Source organism: Salvelinus namaycush, chromosome 19, assembly GCF_016432855.1.
Source record: "Salvelinus namaycush isolate Seneca chromosome 19, SaNama_1.0, whole genome shotgun sequence".
NCBI lineage: Eukaryota > Metazoa > Chordata > Actinopteri > Salmoniformes > Salmonidae > Salvelinus > Salvelinus namaycush.
The window spans coordinates 38,199,227-38,213,454 of NC_052325.1; the positions used below are offsets into that span (position 1 = coordinate 38,199,227).

Here is a 14,228-nt window from a genome sequence, read left to right on the forward strand (position 1 = left end):
GTGTTTTCTATCTTCACTCATTTTTAGATGAGTGCAATCGTTCAAAGTTATGACAGTCACGTCAAAATGCCAAAAACACTATCTAAAATGAACTCTTTGTCTTGACATTACATCTCTCACATGGACAGAAAGACCAAGCTAAATCATGTTAATATGACATAGAGTGAAAATGCCGTAGGATATCAACTCCTTGGGAACATAGCAGGTACAGTAGTATATCCCAGGAGATCCGCTCATAGGATAGATATCTATCTACTGTCTTCACCTGTGTTAACCAAACATGGGATTTTATGGTGCATGTTCAACCTCTTGTTTAGCTGGAATTTTGATTTCTATTGGATTGATGAATTATGGTCACAGAAATGCGACATATTAAGACATCGGTGATCTCACTGTTTGAAATGGCAACTGTTTGCAATGAGCAACTATACTATAAAAAATATAATGTGTTTCCCCCTCATACCTTGTCCATTATGTTTTTGCACGTTAGTTGCAATGGCTGCAGCTTGCAGTTGGGCCCCCCTGACCCTGGGTCTCTTGTTCACTGTTCTCTCTTCATAGTAGTCCTGAGCCCAGACACCCAACAGCCCTGCTACCAACAGGAACCAGGTCACAGTAGGGAACAGCATTGTCCCTCCAGCAGAGAGAGACAACCAAGGATAAAGTTTGGAGAATTTTTACATTTAAACAACCATCTACATGATTTATCTACCAAATTACTTAATGTTCAGTGAGGACAACACGATTGCTCAACATGGAGTATTTGAAAATTGATATTTGTGCACAAGATCAGTGCACAACGAGTCATCAGATTCATCTAAAATAAAGTAGCACTAGTTTTTAATCTGAAATGTTAAGATTTTGTATCAGACACCTTCCCACTATTTCATTTTTAAGAATGCATATAGGCAGATTGTCTTTTTACTGAGCAAAACTCCATTGAAGACTCACAATCCAAAGCCTTTTTTGCGTGCTGCAGATCCAGGTGAGGTAGGCTTGTGCAATGTCCAAAATGCTGGTTTTGTGCAGGTAGTTAGAGAAGAACAGCAGTGATGGAAGGTTCCAGTTAGCTTCCTGAGTGTGTAGCAGCAGTGATAGACATCCTGAGACCCAGTGTGTCTGTGAGCCCCTGAGCCTCTCCCTCCTCCTTTATAAGAGAGGAGGGCCGAATGGGGTTGGGTTTCAGCACTGTTGACATTATAAAGATGCCTCCAAGCATCTCATATCTTTTGATCTGGTTGCATGAAGTCATGATTTTAATGAGTGGTGTATAATGTATGGGTAACTAATCTGTATAAACCTTTGCTCTATAGTTTGCCACGACAAAACTGAAAAATGTATTTCAATTTTAACCCCCGTAATGTAACTCCATCCCTGCCATCTGTATTTGACTAAATACAAGGCTAAAGGAAAAGGGAGGAAGTGTTGATGTCTTAAGGACCAATAAACTTTCCCTCTTACACACCAACGGATCCTACAGTGGTTGTCATGCGATCCGAATTTAGCTCATCTGGTCTTCCTCATTGTGTGTGGATAATGCCTTTGTCCTATGGTAATCAATGGGTTAATGAACCTGCCTCAAACAGTCTTAAATTTGTCAGCAAGAGGTTTGCAAGTTGTTTTCATATATGGCAGAGCTTATCATAGTCCGCTGAGTCTGCGAGGAGTGCCAGAAATACCTGTTTGACTTTATTTCTTTCAAAAAACTTTGGGATTGTGTCAGCTTTTGCTGATTTGTTCTGTTTGGTCAAAATCCTCAAGCCTCCAGAGTGAGATGTCTTCTTTCTTCATTTCAGTGCAGCTAAGCTTTGTGTAATGAGCCGTAGGGAACTAGGGATATGTGAACAATGGTTAATAGCACAGTCAGACTGTAGTGAACTGGAATAAATCCACAAACTTAACTTGCACGTATTGAAGTTGGGATTCATGGATATATACACATGAGTGAGCAATGTTCCTATTCTGCTGTGTACCATGGAGCAATGATATCCCTCAATGACAGACACACAATAAATATATACACTGAGTGTACAAAACATTAAGGACACCTGCTCTTTCCATGACATAGACTGACCAGGTGAATCGAGGTGAAAGCTATGATCCCTTATTGATGTCACTCGTTAAATCCACTTTAAATCAAATCAAACTTTATTTGTCACATGCGCCGAATACAACAAGTGTAGACCTTACTGTGAAATGCTTACTTACAAGCCCTTAACCAACAATGCAGTTCAAGAAATTGAGTTAAGAAAATATTTACCAAATAAACTAAAGTAATAAATTATAAAAAGTAACACAATAAAATAACAATAACGAGACTATATACAGGGGGTACCAGTACCGAATCAATGTGCGGGGGTACAGGTTAGTCAAGGTAATTTGTACATGGAGGTAGGGGTGAAGTGACTATGCATGGATAATAAACAGCAAGTAGCAGCAGTGTACAAAACAAATGCAAGGGGGTGGGGGTGTCAATGTAAATAGTCACGTGGCCGTTTGATTAATTGTTCAGCAGTCTTATGGCTTGTGGATAGAAGCTGTTATGGAGCCTTTTTGTCCTAGACTTGGCGCTCCGGTACTGCTTGCAGTGCGGTAGCAGAGAAAACAGTCTATGACTTGGGTGACTGGATTCTCTGACCATTTCTGGGGGCTTTCCTCTGACACCGCCTAGTTTATAGATCCTGGACGGCAGGAAGCTTGAGATTGAGTTGCACCCCCTTTTGCCCTCAGAACCGCCTCAATTTGTCGGGGCATGGACTCTACAAGGTGTCTACCCTCTGTGGCGCCTTACCGTCAGATGCCGAGCTGTTGCCATACCAGGCGGCAATGCAACCGGTCAGGATGCTCTCGATGGTGCAGCTGTAGAACCTTTTGAGGATCTGGGACCCATGCCAAATCTTTTCAATCTCCTGAGGGGGAAAATGTGTTGTCGTGCCCTCTTAACGACTGTCTTGGTGTGTTTGGACCATGATAGTTCGTTGGTGATGTGGACACCAAGGAACTTGAAACTCTCGACCCGCTCCACTACAGCCCCGTCAATATTAATGGGGGCCTGTTCGGCCCACCTTTTCCTGTAGTCCACGATCAGCTCCTTTGTCTTGCTCACATTGAGGGAGAGGTTGTTGTCCTGGCACCACACTGCCAGGTCTCAGACCTCCTCCCTATAGGCTGTCTCATCGTTGTCGGTAATCAGGCCTACCACTGTTGTGTTGTCAGCAAACTTAATGATGGTGTTGGAGTCGTGTTTGGCCACGCAGTCGTGGGTGAACAGGCAGTACAGGAGGGGACTAAGTACACACCCCTGAGGGGCCCCAGTGTTGAAGATCAGCGTGGCAGATGTGTTGTTGCCTACCCTTACCACCTGGGGGCGGCCCGTCAGGAAGTCCAGGATCCAGTTGCAGAGGTAGGTGTTTAGTCCCAGGGTCTTTAGCTTAGTGATGAGCTTCGTGGGCACTATGGCGTTGAACACTGAGCTGTAGTCAATGAACAGCATTCAATCAGTGCAGCTGAAGGGGCTTAGACAGGTTAAAGAAGGATTTTTAAGCTTTAAGACAATTGAGACATGGGTTGTGTTTGTGTGCCTTTCAGAGGATGAATGGGCAAGATAAAATATTTAAGTGCCTTTGAACGGGGTATGATAGTATGTGCCAGGCACACCGGTTTTTGTCAAGAACTTCAACACTGCTGGTTTTTCACGCTCAACGGTTTCACATAAGTTTCAACAATGGTCCACCATCCAAAGGACATCCAGCCAGATTGACAATGGAAAGCATTGGAGTCAACATGGGCCAGCATCACTGTGGAATGCTTTTGACACCTTGTGGAGTCCATGCCCCGACGAATTGAGGCTGTTCTGAGAGCAAAGGGGGGGGGGGGGGGGGGGGGGGGGGTGCAACTCCATATTAGGAATGTGTTCCTAATGTTTGGTATACTCATTGTATGTTACATCTCTTACAGATGTCCTATCTTAATTTGAGACAGTTTCACACAGGAGGTTTATAATCCTGTAGCAACAGCAAATGTACATTGTTATGTAAATTATAATTAATGGGGGAAAAATGTATGGGTTAATACATTTTTTGAAAGGGCAAATCAAGTCTGAAATTTTTACGTGGAAATTCCAAACTTTACAAGCCTTTTTAAACCTAGAATACACTACAAGTTTGCATGTCCTTCTGTACAGGAAAATTCCTGCAACAACATCAGGATTATCAAATTAAGACACTGTAAGGTTCTACATTTATTTTCTTAGTCAACCTTGTGTTCTGTTCTGTTGTGTTCTTGAACGTAGCCCTGTCTTTCATTTTTGTTCATTGATTTCACCTGTGTTAATTACTCACCTGGTCTCATCAGCTCCTTATTTAGTTCAGTTCATTCTGTTTGTCCCTTTGTGAGGTATTGTTTGTTTTGACTCTACTAAGCCTTTTCCTAGCACGCTTGTGAGAACCAGTTATAGCCTTCAGTCCTAGTTATGATTCACTTGCCTGTTTGCCTACCTGTGTATGACCATTGCCTGCCTGTGACCACGATTCCTGCCTTCTGTGAAGGCGAAATAAACACCTACCGCGCTCTGCGTGTGAATCTACACCTTTTTCTCCCTGAGTATTTATTACAGATACGGCATCTGTATATGCATTTGACTATGAAGGGCAGAGCAGGTCAATTCTGATCACAACTTTAAAGTATCATCAGGGTACACAAGTGGCTGTTAACCTGAAGAAGTAAGCTGTTTTATATTCCCGGAAACCTGGTAAGAGATTACCATCTGAGTCATTACTGCACTCTTCTAGGGGCTGACCCTTGACCTTCAAATCAAATGTTATTTGTCACATGTGCCGAATACAACAGTTACAACCTTACAGTGAAATGCTTACTTACAGGCCCTTAACCAACAATGCAGTTTTAAGAAAAATACCTTAAATAAAAGTAGCAAATAATTAAAGAACAAAGTAAAATAACAATAGCGAGGCTATATGCAGGGGGTACAGAGTCAGTGTGCGGGGGCACCGGTTAGTCGAGGTAATCGAGGTAATATGTACATGTAGGTAGAGTTATTAAAGTGACTATGAATAGATAACAAAGTAGCATCAGTGTTAAAAAGAGGAGGGGGGGCAATGCAAATAGTCTGGATAGCCATTTGATTAGATGTTCAGGAGTCTTATGGCTTGGGGGTAGAAGCTGTTTAGAAGCCTCTTGGAGCTAGACTTGGCGATCCGGTACTGCTCGCCGTGCAGTAGCAGAGAGAACAGTCTATGACTAGGTTGGCTGGAGTATTTGACCATACTTGTGCTAGTATGGTGCAAGAGCGGTAGCTGGTCCTGTGCAGACTGATTGGAGAATCATACAGCTCTGCACCAGCTGTACTCTGGGAGACGAGACAAACTTATTCTGAACCTGCAGGCAGAGAGTAATCAGAGGAGAACTGACACTCAAGAATGTTGCACTGAATAAAGGCTTGGCAAAACTCCACTTCCAAGGCTTCCCTACATTGCACAGGAGAGAAAGACAGAGCATACATGCATGAATTCATTTCTGTATTGAGGAAGTATGGCTCTGGTGTGTGAGTGTGTGTGTGAGAGAGAGAGGTGGGCATAACACTGAATTGAGGCCAGTGAGGAAGATTTCACATGGTGAAATATGTAAACCAGTGGTGGGCCGTCAGGGCCAGCAAGGCCTTCTCTGCTGGCCTAAACATCATCAGAATATATATATTTTTTAAATATATTTTCCCACAAATATGTATTAAATTATTCCCCAGAGTAAGAATTATACTCTTCATTTCATAGCTTTCCTCTTGGTTGCACTGCTTCCAGCCCCAGGTTGAGATTTGGACGGCTGGTCTTAATGTTAGATCTTTTATCCAATCATATTCAGCCATCATGTGTTGCCAGGGGTCTAAAATCTGCCCTCAGGCCTTCAGAATCAACAGTGCGGGCGCTTGTAGCTTAAAGTGAATGGAAATGAAAATTTAGTGTCAACCAATCAGCTTTAGAGTTGGCTATTGTACGCCTGCTGGCTGGCTCCAGTGTTACACAGGAGCCAGCTAGCAGGCGTAGTGCGTGCACGTCTTTTGATTGGATTACCAATATTGAGAAGCAGGTCCTATGGGCAGGTCTATGCAGATCCTCAGAACTAGGAAACTGAATTTGATAAATGAATTAATTTGCGTACGACTAAGCTGTTTTTTCAACCCACAATGGCGGAAGGAGGAGAAGATATCGATTTGGTCGAGGATATAATTATAACGCCATTCTCAAGACGAACTTTTCAAGAAAAGTTAGACATTGTAAGGAGAGGTCGCCCGACGCCGATGCTACAAAGCCTGTCACAGGCGGGAAAGGGGTTCGTTCGCCACTTTCAAAGTTCCAACTACGAGCGCTACCAATGGCTCACAGGCTCCGAGAAGCACTGCAAACTGTACTGCTGGGAATGCCTATTATTTGCAAGTGATCGATTTGGTGTTTGGAGCCACACTGGCTTTGCAAACTTGAGTTGTCTAACCAAGGCAGCAACGAGACACCAAAGTACGGCTGGGCACTTACAAGCAATGGTGCTTTTGAAAACTTTTGGGGACACCCGAGTGGATCTACAGCTCAATGAACAATCGCGCAGGGCAACGGAGCTGCACAATGAAAAGGTGAAGAAAAATAGGGAAATATTGAAAAGACTCATTGATTGTGTCATGTTTTTGGGTAAACAGGAACTTTCTTTTAGGGGACACGATGAAAGTGCTGACTCCACAAACAAAGGGAACTACGTGGAGCTTCTTTCTTTTCTTTCTGAAAGCAACACAGATTTACAATACCACCTGTCCACTAACAAAGTGTTCATTGGGACGTCCGGCAAAATACAAAATGACCTAATTTATGCTATTGCTGAAGTGATGGGAGAAGAGATCAAAATGGAGATTAAAAAAGCTCCCTTTGTTGCTGTTATGGTGGACGAGACAACAGATGTGGGAAATGCAGCACAGCTCTCACTCGTCCTGCGTTATGTGACGGACACAGGAGTCAAGGAGCGATTTATCCGATTTGAAGATGTGACAAGCGGCAAGCGAGCTGATGACATTGCCGCTCTTATTTTCCGTTTCTTGGAGGAAAATGAATGTAGTCTGGATAAAGTTGTGGCACAGTGTTTTGATGGCGCAGCAGTCATGGCATCTGGACTCAATGGGGTGCAGGCTAAAGTTAAGGAGAGGGCACCGATGGCCTTATTCATTCACTGCTATGCACATCGACTAAATTTAGTACTGACTCAAGGAGCCTCAAAGCTTAAAGAATGCAAGGTCTTCTTTGCCAACCTCAATGGCCTTGCAGCATTTTTCTCACGATCCCCTAAGCGCACGCAACTGCTGGATGACATCTGCAAGCGTCGTCTTCCTAAGGTTGCACATTGGTCAATGCAGTCTTTGAAAAGAGAGTTGCCCTAAAGGAGCTGTTTAACCACTTACTGGAACATCATGATGACCATGACGGGGATACTGTGCTTATGGCTGATGGATTTAATGCACGTTTGGATGATTTTGAGTTTTGTTTTTTGCTTGAAACATTCAATGGGATTTTTAATTATTCGGATGTGCTTTTTGGAATTCTACAGAAACAAACTTTGGATGTACAATTCTGCCTGACAAGGGTGAACGAGTTTTGTGACACAATTGAGCGAGAGAGGTGCAGGTTCAGTCAAATCTACGATGACACAGCGCGCATCTCAAGTTCACCCAACGCACGCAGAGGCCCAGCACAAGGAGACCCTCGCACATACTATCAACAACTCCACAGCAATATTCTGGACAACATTCTTTGCCAGATACGAAACAGGTTTCAAGACCACGAAAAATTAATGTTTCTCTCCCTCCTGGACCCCCGGCACTTTCAGACCTACCGGAAAAAATTTCCGCAAACAGCCTTCTCCAGCTTAACAGAGAGTCACGGAACACTGTTCGACCTATCCAAGCTAAAAACAGAACTGACTGTAATGTATGCTATGACTGATTTTGAAGGGAAAAGTCCCTCTGATCTCCTTGATTTCCTTAAGCAGAAAAATCTGAATGAGGACATGGGGCAACTTTACACATTGGCATGTGTGACAGTGACTATCCCTGTGTCCACGGCTTCTGTCGAGCGGTCATTCTCGGCCTTAAAGCGAATCAAAACGTATTCCAGAAATGCTACTGGACAGACTCGGCTTTCAGCATTCGCCTCCATGTCGATAGAAAAGGACTTATTGGTGGAACTAAAACGCACAGATAGACTGTACAACAGAGTCATTGAAGTCTTATTGAGGAAAGAAAGGAGGAAGGATTTTGTGTTCAAATAATCAGTCTTTGGTGAGTAGGCATACAATGCATGTTATTTTTTATTAAATGTGTATGTATGTTTCGCATTTTATTTCGTTAATATTAAATACCCTATATATTAACAAAATAAAATGGCAAATAGCCTATGTTGCAAATTATTTGTTTTCTTTCTTTTATTTTCAGTGAATAGTTATGTGTCTTTATCATCACGGTGAAACTGCTTTGGGTGCGACAATGCGCTGTTTAGTGAACACACTGTATTTATTTTTTTGGGGACTTAAAGCTCAAAGTTTGTGGACCAGAAATGGATAGAAGAAGAATATTAATATAACTCTGTTGCACTCGACTATGTTCTTGCCTATTAGTTGAACTGTACTGTATTGTACTCTTCCCCTGCAATTCTCTGAATAAAAATGTCAATTTCAAGGTGACGCAACGCCTGGTTATACTGCGTTTCTGTAATAAGAGGTGGATTAATTCGGGTGGGACTGTGTAGGACCTCACAGAAGGCCCAGGCCCCAGGCCCACGGCACGCTACTGATGTAAACTATACATTTTTACATGTAAAAGCAAATAATACACGTTTTGTGAAACTTTGCTGAATCTATCCAATGAAATATGTTTATCGTGACCATAAGGATACCTTAAATTTGCTCTTTGATTTCAGATGTCTAAGGAACAAATCTGTGGCAAATCTGGCAAGCTGCTAAAGCAGCTGAGTTGTTACTTACAACATAATGAGTTGTTAATATATAGGTCCCCTGCCTTGACGGTTTAAATTAGGAAGTATTGCTGTTTTACTTCATTTCAAACTCGAGTTCTTACTATGCTTGTAGAAAAGGCCTTCATATTTAGATTTCAGTCAATCACCCATCATTTTCTGTCCAATCAGAGACATTCTCTTTAGCCTGCTCGGAGTCCTGCCTCAAGTTAGTGAGTTGCGGTGAAGACGGAGAACGGACAGTTGATGATTATCCACAGAAGTAATAAGAAGACAAGTTGCAGCATGTTTAATTGTATTTGTGTGAGAAATAATACGTGATGTTTATCATACTCTATGCTGTCGGGGGGATAAAGTAATCCGGGGTATTATAAAGTTGTATGTTGTAATTGCTTATGAGTCGTCATTGCTAGCAACTAGCTAGTTAGCCCGGCTAACTATTTTCTATGCGTCATGCACATGGTGCATTGCAGTTATGTTCATGCTTGAGATATAACAATATTTGTAATTTTATTATCGCGGTCATTCTATGCAGAGTTTGTTAACATTGTACAGCCTGCTTGCAACTGCACCGGCTTATTAGAGATAACAGGTTTAAGTTGTGTTAGTGAGCGCTCTCGCTCTGTCCACCATTTTCATGGTCAGTATGCAGGTATTGCACCTTGCAGTGGTCACATGTCCTTGCGGGCCACTTTATAGTTTGCCGTCTAGCATTTTAGAAGTGTATTGTGTAGCAGTGTATAGACTGCAGCTGTATTCTGCTATTGTAATTCATGTTGTTTTATACCGCATTATCCTTTAGATGTAATAGAAGCCTATTACATACAGTTGAAGTCGAAAGTTTACATACAACTTAGCCAAATACTGTTGAAGTCGGACGTTTACATACACCTTAGCCAAATACAGTTGAAGTCGGAAGTTTACATACACCTTAGCCACATAAATACATTTAAACTGAGTTTTTCCACGATTCCTGACATTTAATCCTAGTAAAAATTCCCTGTCTTAGGTCAGTTACAATCACCACTTTATTTAAAAATGTGAAATGTCAGAATAATAGTAGAGAGAATGATTTATTTCAGCTTTTATTTCTTTCATCACATTCCAGTAGGCCAGAAGTTTACATACACTCAATTAGTATGTAACGGCCATCGTTGCATGAAGAAGTGGACTAAAGCGCAGCGTGGTAAGTGTTCATGATTTATTCATAAAACTGAACACTGGATAACAAAAACAACAAAGAGAACGAACGAAACCGAAACAGTTCTGTCTGGTGCAGACACAAAACAGAAAACAACTACCCACAAAACACAGGTGGGAAAAGGCTACCTAAGTATGGTTCTCAATCAGAGTCAACGATAGACAGCTGCCTCTGATTGAGAACCACACCCGGCCAAACACACAGAAATAGAAAACATAGAACACCAAACATAGAATGCCCACCCCAACTCACGCCCTGACCAAACCAAAATATAGACATAAAAATTATCTCTAAGGTCAGGGCGTGACAGTACCCCCCCCCCCCCCAAAGGTGCGGACTCCGGCCGCAAAACCTAAACCTATAGGGGAGGGTCTGGGTGGGCATCTATCTGCGGTGGGGGCTCTGGTGCGGGATGTGGACCCCGCCGCCGGGGACCCTCGCTGCCGACCCCGGACAGGAGGGCGACTCTGGCAGCGGGCCCCGGACAGGAGGGCGACTCTGGCAGCTCCGGACAGGAGGGCGATTCTGGCGGCTCCGGACAGGAGGGCGACTCTGGCGGCTCCGGACAGGAGGGCGATTCTGGCGGCTCCGGACAGGAGGGCGACTCTGGCGGCTCCGGACAGGAGGGCGACTCTGGCGGCTCCGGACAGGAGGGCGATTTTGGCGGCTCCGGACAGGAGGGCGACTCTGGCGGCTCCGGACAGGAGGGCGATTCTGGCGGCTCCGGACAGGAGGGCGACTCTGGAGGCTCCGGACAGGAGGGTGACTCTGGAGGCTCCGGACTGGAGGGCGACTCTTGAGGCTCCGGACTGGAGGCCGTCTCTGGAGGCTCCGGGTTGGAGGCCGTCTCTGGAGGCTCCGGGCTGGAGACCCCCGTTGGAGGCTTCGTGCCATGTCTCACCCCTGGAGGCTTCTTGCCATGGATCATCACTGGAGGCTTCGTGCCATGGATCATCACTGGAGGCTTCGTGCCATGGATCATCACTGGAGGCTTCGTGCCATGGATAACCACTGGAGGCTTCGTGCCATGGATCATCACTGGAGGCTTCGTGCCATGGATCATCACTGGAGGCTTCGTGCCATGGATCATCACTGGAGGCTTCGTGCTATGGATCATCACTGGAGGCTTCTTGCCATGGATCATCACTGGAGGCTTCGTGCCATGGATCATCACTGGAGGCTTCGTGCCATGGATCATCACTGGAGGCTTCGTGCCATGGATCATCACTGGAGGCTTCTTGCCATGGATCACCACTGGAGGCTTCTTGCCATGGATCATCACTGGAGGCTTCTTGCCATGGATCATCACTGGAGTGGAGAAACACACAGGAGGCCTGGCTCTGGGAGCAGGCACAGGACTCACCAGGCTGGGGAGACATGCAGTAGGATTAGTTCTTAGCACAGGCACAGGACTCACCAGACTTGGGAGACATGCAGGAGGCCTTGTCCTTGGCCGAGGCACCCGATACACTGGGCCGTGGAGGCGCACTGGAGGTTTTGGAGATTTGTATAACTTGATTTACACAACATGCCTACCACTTTGAAGATTAAAAATATTTTTTTATTGTGAAACAAACAAGAAATAAGACAAAAAAACAGAACTTGAGCGTGCATAACTATTCACCCCCCCAAAGTCAATACTTTGTAGAGCCACCTTTTGCAGCAATTACAGGTGCAAGTCTCTGGGGGTATGTCTCTATAAGCTTGGCACATCTAGCCACTGGGATTTTTGCCCATCCTTCAAGGCAAAACTGCTCCAGCTCCTTTAAGTTGTTTGGGTTCTACTGGTATACAGCAAGCTTTAAGTCAAACCACAGATTCTCAAATGGATTGAGGTCTGGGCTTTGACTAGGCATTTCCAAGACATTTAAATGTTTCCCCTTAAACCACTCGAGTGTTGCTTTAGCAGTATGCTTAGGGTCATTGTCCTGCTGGAAGGGGAACCTCCATCCCAGTCTCAAATCTCTGGAAGACTGAAACAGGTTTCCCCCATGAATTTCCCTGTTTTTAGCACCCTCCATCATTCCTTCTATTCTGACCAGTTTCCCAGTCCCTGCCGATGAAAAACATCCCCACAGCATGATGCTGCCACCACCATGCTTTACTGGGGGGATGATTATCTCGGGGTGATGAGAGGTGTTGGGTTTGCGCCAGACATTGCATTTTCCATGATGGCCAAAAATATTAATTTTAGTCTCATCTGACAAGAGTGTCTTCATCCATATGTTTGGGTAGTCTCCTTTTGGCAAACACCAAACGTGTCTGCTTATTTTTTTCTTTAAGCAATGGCTTTTTTTCTGGCCACTCTTCCGTAAAGCCCAGCTCTGTGGAGTGTACGACTTAAAGTGGTCCTATGGACAGATACTCCAATCTCTGCTGTGGAGCTTTGCAGCTCCTTCAGGGTTATCATTGGTCTCTTTGTTGCCTCTCTGATTAATGCCCTCCTTGCCTGGTCCATGAGTTTTGGTGGGCAGCCCTCTCTTGGCAGGTTTGTTGTGGTGCCATATTCTTTCCATTTTTATAATGGATTTAATGGTGCTCCGTGGGATGTTCAAAGTTTCCGATATTTTTTATAACCCAACCCTGATCTATACTTCTGCACAACTTTGTCCCTGACCTGTTTGGAGAGCTCCTTGGTCTTCATGGTGCCGCTAGCTTGGTGGTGCCCCTTGCTTACTGGTGTTGCAGACTCTGGGGCCTTTCAGAACAGCTGCATATATACGGAGATTATGTGACACTTAGATTGCACACAGGTGGACTTTATTTAACTAATTATGTAACTTCTGAAGGTAATTGGTTGCACCAAATCTAATTTAGGGGCTTCATAGCAAAGGGGGTGAATACATATCACGCACTTTTCCATTTTTTATTTGTTGTTGAATTATTATTTTTTTAAGTAATTTTTTTCACTTCACCAATTTGGACAATTTGTGTATGTCCATTACATGAAATCGAAATAAAAATATATTTAAATTACAATATAATGTAACAAAATAGGAAAAACTCCAAGGGGCTAAATACTTTTGCAAGGCACTGTATGTCAAGGGGATTTATTATCACTGTACACTGCCACAGAGGGAGCATAAAAGAGGTAATCTCAGAACCGCTCAGTCACTGCCCATTTGAGGGCCAAGAATTCCAGTTTCCTTGAGTGAAGGTGATAGTTTCTCTCTGCTTGTGTCAGGGTGCGGGAGCCATATCCAATGACTCTCAGTTTGCCACTGATAAGGACCGACGCTGGAGAAGAGAAGCAGGTACGGGGAGTTGAACATTTAATGTGGAACGGACATGCAACAGGACAGGAACAGCGTCAGAACCAGGTAACAAAATGACAAACATTAATCCTGAAGCAGGGAACAAAGCGTGGGAACAGACAGATATAGGGGAGGAAATGACACAGGTGATTGAGTCCAGGTGAGTCCAATAATTGCTGATACGCGTGACAGGGGGAAGGCAGGTGTGCGTAATGATGGTGGCAGGAGTGCGTAATGCTGGGGAGCCTGGCGGGAGGGGGAGCAGGCATGACAACACCCCCTCCTAGGGGCTCCATCCCGGCATTCCACCTGGGCGAGCCTGACGGGCCGGCCGAGGCCTGGGCGCTGGACCAGCCAGTTGGGGCGTAAAAGCCAGACGAACCGGCAGAGGCGTGGGAGCCTGGCCAACCGGCTGAGGCATGGGAGCCTGCCGACCCAGTTGAGGCGTGACAGCCTGATGATCCCGCTGGAACATAGGAACCTGATGAGCCGGCTGAAGCGTAGACGCCTGGCGAGCCGGCTGAGGTGTAAAACCCTGGCGATCCGGCTGAGGCCTGACGTGGGATGGGCGCCTGCCGAGCCAACCGGGAAAGGAAAACCTTTTGAGCCAGCTAGGGCGTGGAAGCCCGACGAGCTGGCTTAGGCACCCAGGTTCCATCGACGATGTCCCCTGGACCCGACGTCACCACCAACCAGAAAGCCAGCACTCCCCGATGCTTAGTTTGATGGCTTCAGGACTCTGTAAGGACCGACGCT

At 44.9% G+C, this 14,228-nt stretch overlaps 1 protein-coding gene across 1 annotated transcript in view; it reads right to left on the bottom strand.

Annotated features, from left to right (window-relative positions):
- The window catches only part of col28a2a (collagen, type XXVIII, alpha 2a), a 32,980-nt gene extending 32,351 nt beyond the window's left edge, over positions 1–629 (bottom strand). The window contains exon 1 of the mRNA XM_039014318.1: positions 464–629. Coding sequence (XP_038870246.1) covers positions 464–629 — 166 coding nt within the window. The remainder of the gene's footprint in view (positions 1–463) is intronic.
- Between the last annotated feature and the right edge of the window lie 13,599 nt (positions 630–14,228).